Source organism: Pseudoliparis swirei, chromosome 7 (assembly GCF_029220125.1).
Source record: "Pseudoliparis swirei isolate HS2019 ecotype Mariana Trench chromosome 7, NWPU_hadal_v1, whole genome shotgun sequence".
NCBI classification, from domain to species: Eukaryota; Metazoa; Chordata; class Actinopteri; order Perciformes; family Liparidae; genus Pseudoliparis; species Pseudoliparis swirei.
In genome coordinates, this window is record NC_079394.1 from 25,025,768 (window position 1) to 25,039,832 (window position 14,065).

General features: G+C 48.1%; 1 protein-coding gene across 1 annotated transcript in view; it reads left to right on the forward strand.

Annotated features, from left to right (window-relative positions):
- Nucleotides 1-14,065, forward strand: part of msh3 (mutS homolog 3 (E. coli)) — a 38,824-nt gene that overhangs the window by 18,115 nt on the left and 6,644 nt on the right. The window contains exon 21 of the mRNA XM_056418403.1: nt 9,114-9,300. Coding sequence (XP_056274378.1) covers nt 9,114-9,300 — 187 coding nt within the window. The remainder of the gene's footprint in view (nt 1-9,113; nt 9,301-14,065) is intronic.

The window sequence follows — 14,065 nt, forward strand, 5'->3', positions numbered from 1 at the left end:
ACATGCAGTACGTGCACATGTGCGTGTGTACATCTGTCCTCGAGTTGAAGGTTTTGGACTTCCCATTAGCGAAGCGACGGGATTTTGGCTGGTTCTCACATATTTAAGGGTCTCCTTGTCAGCGTTTGGGTTTATTAGAACGGGGCGGTTGGTTTGAGTGGATAGAAGTAAGGAAACGATCATAAAACTTAGAGATTTATTAATGGCAGTGCAGATCATGTATTCTGTATATTTCAGAACAGAAAAAAAAGATTCAAACATTTAAATTCAACTCAAATTTAATTGGAAAAACCATATACAAAATATATTAAGTTCAATTTGTCAAAGAGAAATAATGCTACAATATAAATGTATTAAAACAACTTTTTTCTTCATAGATTCCAGTGAATTAAATAGCTGTAAATCTGGAGCACCCACATCTTCTAAAATACCCCAAAATCTCCTGATCCTGCTGTTCAGATGTAGTGAGATGCTCATCCTCCTCCACCCTCTTCCTCCGCCATGTTTTTTGTTCACTTTTTATTTTCTAAGTTGTGCTCACACCAAAAACGATTTATTTTCTTTGCAAATTAAGCTAATTGATGTCTTCTTCTTGCAGGAAATGACGCACGAAAGTCATAACATCTTAGTTTGAATTGGTCTTCTTAGTTTAGTATTGAGATTACAGCGAAGAACGGTGCAGTGACATGCAGGAACCCATGAACAAAGCTTCAGCCAGGGAAGGTCTATGAGTGTAAAGCGGTACAGGGTGTGTTGGCATGTTCTCCCAACAAAAAGAAAGAAGGAACATCCTCTTTTAAAGAGCTAATTAGTATCCATAGAAACACATGCAACACCGGCTGTCCTCCCCCACGGTGTCCTTTTTGTTTCAAAGTGGGCCGCTCGGGCCCCCTCTCCATCACGGAGATCCTGAGGAGAATCGGTCGGGGTCGTAATCGCTCAAGCAATTCCCGCCGCTGTGTCGAGCGCGGCAGACGCAGCGCCGGGAATTGCTCCATCTTGTTGTGTGTTTATGAGCGAGAGGGGAGACAGACGCGGAGTTAGAACTTGTGAGCGGAATAAGCAGTCTCTGTGTGTGTGTGTGTGTGTGGAGGGGGGGGGGGGGGGGTAATGAGATGATGCGTAGGCGTCTAATGGGATATCCTGTCTGAACTGATCCAGATGATTGATTATCATTGAGGATAGAGGGAATAATCTGGAGATTAGGTTTATAGCAGGGTGCCGCCTCGCTGAGTCGTTTCATTTCCCGGCCCACTCCTCCGTGCTACAGCATTTTGTTTTGAGTTTTTTTTTTTTACAAATATGGCATCTAGGGGTTTGAGCATGTGTGTGTGTGTGTGTGTGTGTGTGTGTGTATGTGTGTGTGCGGGTGAGCAGACAGATGCATGTGTGTGTGTGAGCAGATGGATGCATATGTGTATATGTGTGTGTGAGCAGACAGATGCATATGTGTATATGGGGTTGTGTGTGCGTGTGTGTGTTTCATTGTTGGCATTGAGTCCTGAAGGTTATAGAGCTCATCCTTTCCATGCCTTCATGGTTGTTATGGAAACAGCAAAAGGAAGCAGAATGTAAAACAGCGTTTTTTTAAAAGGATGTTAATCGCTGCTCGCGGTGATTATGCCGTGATTTACTTCAGTCTTCCACAGGCTCAGAAAGAACTGTGAGATTACATTCTTTTCTCTTTTTCTTTTCTTTTCGGGGCTCATAATTGAGACCCAGAAGGATCCCACGAACGGAGGCGAGTGCCGTCGGGGCCCCGACGTGAATATGTTTTTGGAAAAATATCCAGCTGGGCTACAATATAAGTTTTAAAGGAGGTCCATAAGGTCTGAAGCGGCAGCAGCTTCTTTGGAGACGCGGCTCTTCGTCTCTGCCTGTACGCTCAATAGATGATGCAACAGGTCGAGAGGTTAACTTTTTTCCTGTAACAGTAAAAGAGCCGAGACTAAACTCCATGTCTCCTCCCAAGTATCCTTTTTTTTCCAGTTTTGATTTTGGTTGTCAAAAAAGATGTTTTTAAAATGATTAGATCAGCGGTTCTCAAATAGGGGTACGTGTACCCCTGGGGGTTCATGAAGGCACTCCAGGGGGTACGCGAGATAAAACAAAATATATTTAAAATTAGTATCCATGAAAAAATCCTTTTACAAACAGTAGTTATTTCATAAATATTCAATTCAATATAAATGTAAGTCCATGAACTGATTGTATATATTATATTCTAAATCAGACAATGATGGCGCTGATGTTTGTTCAAACCAAAAATGCATTGCGCTGGTTGGGGGGTACTTGGCTGTAAACATATTTCACATTACTGAAAAAAGGTTGAGAACCACTGCATTAGAGTCCAGTGGTGTACTAATAGGTAGAAAAAAGAAGAAAAGTGGGCTCTCTGAGAGCAACAAGTGAACCTTGAGTTTCAGAAAGGCCTTTTGAAATCCTGCTGTCTGAATGACTCTATCTTCAGGATCGACTTGTTTGGCGGGAACGAGGAACTGGACGCGGTGTGGCGCCCAGCTGGGGGGGGGCGCGCCTGTGCTTCTGCTCATCAGCGCCTCTCTCCTCTCGTCTGATTCTGTCCATCCCCGCAGTATAGATCTGATCCTCATAATTTCCCCAGAGTCTTGTCACACATGCACGTGCACAAACGATACATTGGCTTATGAAATGCAGCAGCATGTCCGCCACACCGCTCCGATGGGGCGTGTGGCGCATCCGTGGATGGCGCGGCTGTGTCCAGTCGCCGTCGCGGCAGCTCCGCGGAGATTGTGCGCTCTTTTAGTTTTTGTGTTTATTTTTAATATTTTCTTTGCCACAAACACATCGGCACTAACAACATACGACCGCAGCACACTTTTGGACATAAACTTTTGCGCAAAACAAGGGTTTTTGTCCACTTTTTCCATCGATCCAGCGTGGCCGGCAGAGATCGTACGAGCGAACCACAACAACAGCAGTGGAGCCGCTACTACGGGGAGACGACGAAAACATCGAGGGAAACGGAGCGGAATTCGGAACAGACTGAGAGTTCAAGCCCACCGTCCACCTTTGCCCAGCATCCTTCTTGCTAACGTCCAGTCTCTGGAAAATAAGATGGATGATTTTAGGGCAAGGATCAGATTCCAACGGGACATGCGGGATTGTAACATCTTGTGTCTGACGGAAACTTGGCTGACCCCGCTGGTGCCGGATCGAGTCATATGTCCAACCGAGTCCTTCTCTGTTTTCCGTGCAGACAGAACGGAAGAGTCTGGTAAATCTAAGGGTGGAGGGGTCTGCTTCATGACAAACAACATGTGGTGCGACCCCAAGAACATTAAGACTCTTTCTCGTTCCTGCTCGCGAACCTGGAACATCTGACGATCTCATGCCGTCCATTCTACCTTCCCGGAGTTCAGCTCGGTCATCACCACAGCCGTCTACATTCCACCACAAGCGGACACCGACGTAGCACTATCGGACCTACATGATGTGTTATGTCGGCATCAGAACAAGTATCCCGACGCGGCTGTGGTGGTGGCTGGGGACTTTAACAAGGCAAACCTAAAAAAAGTCATGCCGAACTTTCACCAGCACATTACGTGTGCTACCAGAGGGGAAAGAACGTTGGACCACTGCTATACGCCATTCAAGAGAGGCTACAAGGCTGTCTCTCTCCCTCCGTTAGGGAAATCAGACCATGCCGCCATTTTTCTGCTTCCGGAGTATAAACAAAGGATCGCGCGGGAAGCGGTAGTGACGAGGAACGTAATGCGGTGGTCTGACCAATCAGAGGCTGAGCTACAGGACGCTCTGAGTATCGTTGACTGGGACATGATCCAATCCAGTTCCAGTGACGTCAGCGAGTTTGCGGAAGTAGCAATGAGCCTCATAGCAACGCTAACGGACACCATCGTCCCCACGGTAAAAGTTAGGGTCTTTCCTAATCAAAAGCCGTGGGTTGATAGATCCATCCGTGAAGCTGTGAACGCCCGTACTGCTGCCTATAACTCCGGTCTTGTATCCGGCAACATGGACGAGTACAAGGCAGCGGTCTATGGACTGAGGAGGGCGGTGAAGGAAGCCAAAAGAAGGTACCGAGACAGAGTGGAATCACAGATGGAGCAGCGCGACACCAGGCGCCTATGGCAGGGGCTACGGACTATCACAAACTACCAGAGCAGACCCGCGCAATGGTGAGTGCCGACGCATCCCTAGCGGACGACCTGAACTCATTTTATGCACGGTTTGAGGCTAGCAACAACAGCGCTAGCTCGCCGCTAACAACAACACCGTTAAGCGTAGCCGAGGTGAGTTCTACCGCTGGGGATGAACACACACTCTCTGTGACCGAGCACAGTGTGAGGAGGGCTCTGTTGAGGGTGAACACCAGGAAAGCTGCAGGTCCAGATGGCATATCTGGGCGAGTACTGAAGACCTGTGCTAACCAGCTAGCTCCAGTGTTCACCACAATATTCAACCTCTCCCTGGCTGAGTCCGTGGTCCCCGCCTGCTTCAAGAGATCCACTATTGTCCCTGTGCCCAAGAATGCTTCTCCAGCATGTATGAATGACTACCGACGGTGGCCCTCACCTCGGTGGTCATGAAATGCTTTGAGAGGCTGATAAAGGACTACATCTGCGCCTTCCTCCCTTCCTCCATGGACCCGCTGCAGTTTGCTTATCGCCCAAACAGATCCACGGATGATGCTGTCTCCCAGGTACTGCACACCACACTCTCTCATCTGGACAGCCAGAGGGGCGGCCATGTGAGACTACTGCTCAGTGATTATAGTTCAGCTTTCAACACCATAGTCCCTCCAGACTGGCCGGCAAGCTGATTGAGCTGGGACTGAACACCCCTGTGTGCTTGGATCCTGGACTTCCTGACCGCCAGGCCACAGGTGGTCAGGGTGGGCAGACACACCTCCAAATCCCTCACCCTGAACACAGGATCCCCCAGGGTTGCGTCCTCAGCCCCTACTGTACTCCCTGTACACACATGACTGTGTGGCCAGGTTCAACTCAATACCATCATCAATTTTGCGGATGACACAGTGGTGGTGGGCCTGATCTCCGACAACGACGAGAAGGCCTACCTGGAGGAAGTTGCTGATCTGTCACTCTGGTGCCAGGACAACAGCCTCATCATGAATGTCACCAAAACTAAGGAGCTGATTGTGGACTTTAGGAAGGTACAACAACAGAGGACGTACTCACCACTGGGGATTAACGGGACTACTGTGGAGAGGGTGAGCGGGTATAAATACCTGGGAGTCCACATCACCGAGGATCTGACATGGTCAACAAACACAGACACTCTGGTGAGAAAGGCAAGGCAGCGCCTACCACCTCAGGCAGCTGAGGAAATTTAAAGTTTCCCAGAGGATCCTTCAGTCCTTCTACTCTGGAGCTGTAGAGAGCGTCCTGACAGGAAGCATCACAGCCTGGTTTGGCAACTGCTCCGCTCAGGACAGGAAGGCTCTGCAGAGAGTAGTGCGTTCGGCTGAGCGCACTATTGGAACTACACTCCCCACCCTGCAGGACTTGTACACCAGGAGGTGCAGAACCAGAGCCGGCAGGATCATGAAGGATCCTCACCACCCCAACAACAGACTGTTTCAGCTGCTGCGGTCAGGCAGGCGCCTCCGTAGTCACGCTGCAAGAACAGAGAGACTGAGACGGAGTTTCTTTCCTCAGGCCATCAGGATTGTGAACTCCGACCTCACCAGGACCCCCACATAGACCCACACAACTGCCCCTCTTAGGCACACACACACACACACACACACACACACACTTACTGTAAATATTGTGTTGTTTTTTATTTGTAAATAGTGTGTACTTGTTGCCCTTGCACATTCCTGCTGAGCATTGCCACTTTCATTTCACTGCACACCCTGTGTGTGTATGTGACAAATAAAACATCTTGAATCTTGAATCTTGAATCTTGGTAAAGCGTGCGCTGGGGGGGGGGGGGGGGGGCTCCTGTCTGTTGTTCGACGATGCCGTGCCGCTATGTTGAAGGACAATCTGCAGATTTGGAAGTGAGAGGAAGCCGACTGGCGAGGCATCTGTGATCCAGAGGGAGTCCCGGCTCTGCCCGTCAGCCCGTATCGGCGCTCGTGAAGAAGTCACCATGTTGTCGTTGCAGCATCCCATCGACGTGGGCGGGCTCGGCGGGCGGGCGACACCGATGCCGTTCGGGTTCGTCTCGTTCCACATTTAGATTCGTCCTCGACAACGCCAGCGCTTGAGCTGTTCTTCAATGCATATATCGCACGCTGACTCGTAGATTTGTTTTTAATGTTGGGTTCCTCATCACACGTTGGGCCTCATGCCTGAACATGTGGGTTCCTGTATTGCGGGTTCACAGCAGCAGATGAAGCGTCTTGGAGTCAACACCTCCCCCTCTTTATGGAGCCCTCTCATCAAAGTCACGCATCAATGTTGAAATTCATTTTATTTTATACAGCCCAATATCACACGAATTTGCCTCAGCGGGCTTTACAATCTGTACACATACGACATCCCTGACCTTTGACCTCACATCGGATCAGGAACAACTACCAAGAAATAGAAAAAAAACCTTTCACATGGAAAAAAAAGGGAAGACACCTTCAGGAGAGCAACAGAGGAGGATCCCTCTCCAGGACGGACAGACGTCATGTGACCAGAAGGAATCAGTCCAGAGTCACAACACATTCAATGAGGATGACAGAGGGTATGAAAAGACATCTGCCCCTTTTATGCAGCCCTCTCATCAAGGTCACGCATCAAGGTTTTCCTTTTGAAGAATGTTGACATTGATGAAGTTTAAGGACTTACAATAACATTTGTACTTCTGCATCAGTTTCTGTTGGTGAGAACATGAATGCCATGGCGATGGCTGGTGCTTCGAGATTATCATTTATTTTATGATTTGTGAGTGTTGCAGAAAAACTTTCTTTAAAAAATAGTCATTTTAATCTGCGATGCTGTGGCCTGAATGAGTATAAATACTAATTAATTTGGAAAATAAAACCTGGAGGAATCTCACAAATGGCTGGATGTTAAACCCAATTCACCTCAGAGGAGAAGACGCATTGGTAAGCAGAGTTTTGCACCTTGTGGAAACGATGTTAGGAATTGAACGTGGCCTCCTCTAATACCAGCGTAACGGCGAGGCCCAGAGGTCAGACGGGGTCGCGTGTGACACGTGAGGGAACGAGGCCATCACCCCGCGGGTGGACGTCCTTGTTCTGCTCGGTTTAAATAAAGGAACCTCAGAGTGTGGGAGCTCTTTGTTTCGCACCCTTCCTTTTCCATCTCACCTTCTCTTTTATTGGTTGTGTGTGTGTCGTTCTGTCTGTGGGTGTTTTGTTGAATCTGGGGAAGAACAACAAGTTACAAGTGTTTTAGTATCTACGATCAGGAAAAAGGCACTTCAGCATTATTCATAAAATGTCTTCCCTACTGGACGCATTGCGTGCTGCAGCTTTAACATGTTGTTGCTTCACCCCGTGTAACTTGTATTGGTGAGTTTATCATTAATGCTCGACAGCTTTCCGATACCTAAAACCGAGGAAATTAACCATTTCCGACTTTGTTGCACGCGAACATGAATATTCATCTCTCCAATGCACATTATTAACTCTGCTTCCTCCCCGGAGTCTTTATCAAAGGGTAATAATATAATAATAATCATTTATTTTATATAGCGCTTCTCAAGTCACCCGAAGTCGCTTTGGACCCGGCTGTGTCTGGAGCTGCTCCCGGGTCCTGACTCCTTGCCCCTGCTTCCTGCTTCCTGCTTCCAGCCTCTGTCCTAGACCTGGCCTCCTTCCCAACAGCCCTGCCTCCTTCTCTGCCTTCTGCCTCAAGGGCCTGACCTCATTGGTCGCCTGGTGAGCCGGCCTCCTGCCATGGCCCTGCTGATGCCCCCCTCCTCCCCTCCTCCTTCTGTTTCATGGATTGTGGAAATCTGGATCATACTCATTATTCATACATTTCTGTCATATTCATTGGATGTGTTGTAACGCTGCCTTCTGTACACATGACATGGAAAGAGGGATCCTCTGTTGCTCTCCTGAAGGTTGCTTACATTTTTTCCACTGAAATTGTTTATTCCATTTTTTCGGGAGTTTTTCCTGATCCGATGTGAGGTCCTGGGACAGGAATGTCATATGTGTACAGATTGTAAAGCCCTCTAAGGCACATTTGTAATTTTTGATTTTGAGCTATACAAAATAAACTGAATTGAACAATGAACTAATCAAGGCCATCTGGACATGTGTATTTATTTGTTATTAATTCAGTTTTTCAATTCAGTTTATTTGTATAGCCCAATTTCACAAATTACAAATTTGTCTCGGAGTGCTTTACAATCTGTACACATAGACATCCCTGTCCCAAAACCTCACATCGGACCAGGAAAAACTCCCAAATAACCCTTCAGGGGGAAAAAAAGGGAAGAAACCTGCAGGAGAGCAACAGAGGAGGATCCCTCTCCAGGATGGACAGGTGCAATAGATGTAATGTGTACAGAAGGACAGATTTAGAGTTAAATACATTCAATGAATATGACAGAGTGTATGAATAGTTCATAGTAGGCATATTCCACGATGGAGACCTCCACGATCCATCAGGCAGATGGCGGTGGGGAGGAGGAGTGGGCGGAGTCTCAACAGTGGGCGGAGTCTCAACAGGACAGTGGCGTAGTCAGGAGCAGGAATTCCACGACCCAGACCTCGATGATCCATCAGGCAGATAGGATCTATGTCGTCTCATAGGGTCCGATGACCCCATGAGACGTGAAGTCAAAAGGACTCCGGGGAGAAAGCAGAGTTAGTAACGTGTGATTGAGAGATGAAAATTCATCCTTAAGGAGAGAAAAAAGAGGAGATAGGTACTCAGTGCATCCTAAAACGTCCCCCGGCAGCTATAAGCCTATACAGGAGCTTATAAGTAGAACTATGAAAGGGGATAAAGAATGATGGAGAACTTTCAATCCAGCCCTGAAGACAGACTGCACGAACAGTCCGACACGCCATTTAAAACTAACAATTGCGCAATCTGATCCCCGCATTGCTCGCTCATCCTTTCACTGTTGACCTCTTGACCCGTCGCTTCTCTTTTTCTTTTCTTCATCAGGATGGGAGCTTCAGACAACATTTACAAAGGCCGCAGCACGTTCATGGAGGAGCTGACCGAAGCCTCGGAGATCATTCGCCGCGCGACCGAGCGCTCATTGGTCATCCTCGATGAACTGGGACGGGGAACCAGCACCCACGACGGGATCGCCATCGCCTATGCCACCCTGGAGTACTTCATCAAAGATGTAAGTGAGTGTGTGTGTGTGTGTTTTGCTGGGATTATGTGAACTATAATAAATAAATATTCCGTAATCTATTATTGCCCGTCATTTACACTTCCCTGTGTAATCAGACTGGATGGTACCCGCTGACCTTAGGGAGCACGTATGTAGTCTTACACTTGAGCAACTCTGTTTGGGAACTACAACAAAACCCAAATCTAAATAGTGGCAGCATGAGGCCCAGGGTGCAGCCTATTGACGGATACTATCACTATTGAGGAGTTTCTGGAGTTTTACCATTAAAGTATACTCACTCCAGTGCTGCCTTCTGGGTAAACGAAGCTTACAAGCTGTATCCAATCTGTGAGAGCTGGCATTTGTTTATTTTCTGTTTTCCAAGGCCTCAGTCAAAAAGGCTCTAAATGGCCCCGAGTTCCTACTCCCGTTCAAACGGGGATGAATAAACATTTATTTTTTGAAAAGCTCTTTCCAGTTTCCATGTTTTTTCCAGTTCTATCGCCGTTTGAAAGACAACCAAAAGAAGTTGTCCTGTCCAGAGAGGCCTCCTCGGTGCTCCGACTTCTCCTCCTCGCCAGACTCCTCTTTTGACTCGGTTGTCATGGCGACGCACCTATTCCCTAACCCCCTCCAGCACTCAGCTAAGAGGTAGATGGGTTTCATAACACCACTGGATAAAAGAGACAGCCTTGAGGCAGGGGGAGAGGGAGAGAAAAACAAACACAATACAAATAAAAAAGTTTCGCTGTTTTTTTTAAAGTGACATCACAACCGGCACACGGCTGGCCTCCCGCTGTGACCTCCCGCTGTCCCCTTCTTGCTGACCGCCATTACGCACTCTCTCCGACTCCCTCAGACTCTCACTTTTATTCACGCCACCAGCAGGGCCAGTATTTCGTTTCACACTAAGCGCTCCACTCGCACCGTGACTCAGGCTTGTATGTGACTGCACAATCATTGTAATACTAAGAAACTAAAACAGCACCAGCAGGCAGAAGGGGGCCCAGCTTTACACTGGGACACGCTGGAGAACTACAACTCACTAGAACTCACTTTGGGCTGAACACTAATGGGAACATTTGCATCGCTCCACGAGGGCGTAAACGCTCCTGCGAAGTACCCGCATGTGCTCCACTGACTGCACTGCGCTCTCTCTCTCTCTCTCTCTCTCTCTGCTCTGTACTCGCTCACGGAGGAGACGCTCGTCGGTCTTTCCTCTCAACTCACTGCATTCCGTTTGGCTTTTATTCTCGCTATTGCAAGAACATTAATATACAGCATCCAAAGACTCCCCCTCTATAGCTCTCCCTCTCTCCCTCTCTCCCTCTCTCTCTCTCTCTCTCTCTTGTGTGTGTGTGTGAAGGATTTAATCCAGGCTTCTCTTTGCTCTTTGAGGACGGTTCCCCATGTTGAGAGCCGTGTGGAGGCCTCTTGTCATTCACTGATAGATATGCTGTGAGGACATCGGGGGAACATAAACTCAAGGAAATCAGAAGGGAAATCAAAAGCTTTGGCAAGCATGTATGTTTTTTTAATATAGTGGATTATTCGTGTGTTTTCTCGCTGATACGCAGACAGCGAAACTAGATATGAATACTCTCAAACTTGATAATGAATGTTCCAGTGAACCCCTGCAGGGATTCACTGGAACCAAAGTACTGATTCTGAGACGGACCTGTTGGTCCTGACCTACTTTACACAGAAGGGCTCAGCTCGCCTGCTTTCTTCTCCAAAGTTATTTTCTAACGCCGGCTGTTGTGTGGCTGAAAAAGTAACCGAGAGTTCTCTGAATCAAACTGTTAAATCTGTTCTGTGTCCTTATGCCAACTTGTTGAATAACAGAGAATTTGATCCCCACGAATTGGGATTTGCCACTAAGACATTTATTGGAATCCAATAAAACTCATAATTCAACACAGCTGATCAAAACCTCCATGAAGGCCAATACTGACTGTATTATATATATAATATATATATATATATCCAAACTAGGTGCAGGATAAGTGCATCAATATTTATATATATTTTGTACTAAAAAACTAATTGTAAATTGAAGTGTTTGCATGTCTTGCTACTTAGGTTTCCAACTCTGCCGTGTGAAATAGATTCCTGCAGTGCATCAACTTACGAGGACACTTTATGGATTATACTTAAATAAATGTAGCCTCAACATATACAACGTTGCATGTTTGTTATTCTTACAGTAATACATGGATACCTTTTACTTGCATAGTCATGCCAGTAGGTCCACCTGCCTTAACATACAGTATCTTACTTGGCCAACTTTTCTAACCATCCTTATAATCATGTTTACCATATAGCTAATATAACTATGAGATCTTTTTCATTTTTGAAGTGGGAATGTTAAACTCCGACTGACGGCTTCCTACCCCTTGGATCCAGTACATCACAAGTGAAACAGAGTTCCCTTTAACGGTTGCTGTCATCTAGCGTTGTGGTTGCGGTTATCGACCAACTGAAAGCGGTTACAGAAAATGGATGGATACACTAAAGAATACATACTTATTAAGAATGTATCAAATGTTTGCCATTTGACTCCCATCCCCCTCTCTGTTCCTTTAAGAGACACAATAGACACACATTCAAATGTGTCGATGTTTCTCCTTCACCCTTACTGGTTGCACAAAGACCAGCAGCTTTTTTCATGGGGACATAATTGGACGAGTGACATTTGTTTTTAAAAAGCCAGTGTCGAATTCTTCCCTCCGAAAAGGTCCACATCGGCATCTTAAACAGCCGCTGCTGCCAACAAGATGCACAATCTAAAGGAAAGGCCGTCACCCTTTGTGCTCCTCCGGCATTACAATACAGGTGTCCAGTGCAACAGGTAGATAGATAGATAGATATATACTTTATTAATCCCCAAGGGGAAATTTGTCGAGCCAGTAGCAGCAACACACAAGAATAAAAAAAAAAAACACAAAATATAAGAAGGGTTAGGGTGATCTGGCAAGAGGTGAACTGTTGTAGAGCCTCATAGCCGTCGGCAGGAATGTTCTCCTGTATCTCTCCTTGTGGCAGCGGAGCGTGAGGAGACGTCTGGAGAAAGTACTCCTCTGTCCCTGTAGGAGGTGGTGGAGAGGGTGGTCCGGGTTGTCCAATATGGACACCAGTTTCTTCAACGTCCTCCTCTCCACCACCTGTTCCAGGTGCTCCAGCTGGCAGCCGATGATGGAGCCAGCCTTCCTAACCAGTTTGTTAAGACGGCTGGTGTCACCGGCTCGATGCTGCTCCCCCAGCAGACAATGGCAAAGTGCAGCACACTGGCGACAACCGACTGGTAGAATAACTCCAACATCTTGCTGCACACGTTGAAGGATCGAAGCTTTCTCAGGAAAAAGTCGACTCATCCCCTTCTTGTACACAGCGTTGATGTTGGCCTTCCAGTTCAGTCGGCTGTCGATGGAGACGCCCAGGTACTTGTACTCCTCCACCATGTCCACGTCCACTCCCAGGACACTCAGAGGTGTAGGAGCTGTCGCCTTCCTCCTGAAGTCCACCACCATCTCTCTGGTCTTGGCCACGTTCAGCCGCAGGTGGTTCTCATCGGCCCACTTTACAAAGTCGCTCACCACTGCCCTGTACTCCTCCTCCCGTCCATCCCTAATACACCCGACCACTGCAGAATCATCAGAGTACTTCTGCAGATGGCATGACTCCGTGTTGTACTGGAAGTCACTGGTGTACAGGGTGAAGAGGAAGGAGACAGAACAGTTCCTGTGGGGCTCCAACATCACTGACCACCGTTCCAGACAGCACACGCCCATTCTGACAAACTGTGGCCTGCCTGTGAGGTAGTCAGTGATCCAGGAGATGGTGGGCAGCGTCCACACGGCCACCGCAGCTTCTCACTCAGCAGCAGTGGCTGGATGGTGTTAAATGCACTGGAGAAGTCAAAAGTGACTCTCACAGGAACACCGGTTCCATCCAGGTGCGACTGAGCTCGTTGCAGCAGGTAGATGATGGCGTCGTCCACTCCCACATGAGGCTGGTAAGCAAATTGCAGAGGGTCCAACGACGATTTCACCTGCGGCGGAGGTGAGCCAAGACCAGCCTCTCCAGCACCTTCATCACATGGGAGGTGAGGCGACGGTCGGTAGTCGTTGAGGCCAGATGGTGTTGACTTCTTTGGGACAGGGACCAGGCACGGCGTCTTCCACAGCACGGGACTTCCCCAGCCTCAGGCTGAGGTTGAAGAGGCGCTGCAGGACACCAGACAGCTGGGTGGCGCAGGTCTTTAGGACCCTGGGGCTGATGCCATCAGGACCTTCAGCTCTGCGCTGGTGTAGTTTCTCCAGCTGTCTTCTCACCTGGTCAGTCGTCACAGAGAGAGGGGGGAGGGTGGAGGAGCCCATTGTTATTGAGGGCTCGGTGGATGTGCAGCTCAGCAGGGGGGACAGAGGGGGAGGTGTTTGGGAGGTGTGATGTGTGGAGGAGACAGGAGAGGGCTGTGATCTAAACCTGTTGAAGAAACAGTTCAGCTCGTTGGCCCTCTCCAGGGAGCCCCCTGGCTGTCTCCCTCCCACCTTGAAGCCAGTTATCTGCTTCATGCCAGACCACACCTCCCTTGTGTTGTTCAGCTGGAGTTTGGCCTCCAGCTTCCTCCAGTAGGAGTCCTTGCCCTCCCTGAGCTTCACCTTTAGGTTGCGCTGGACTCCTCAGCTCGTCCCTGTCTCCAGACCTGAAAGCAGCTTTCTTCATGTTAAGAAGCGCCTTCAGGTCCCTGGTGATCCAGGGCTTGTTGTTGGGG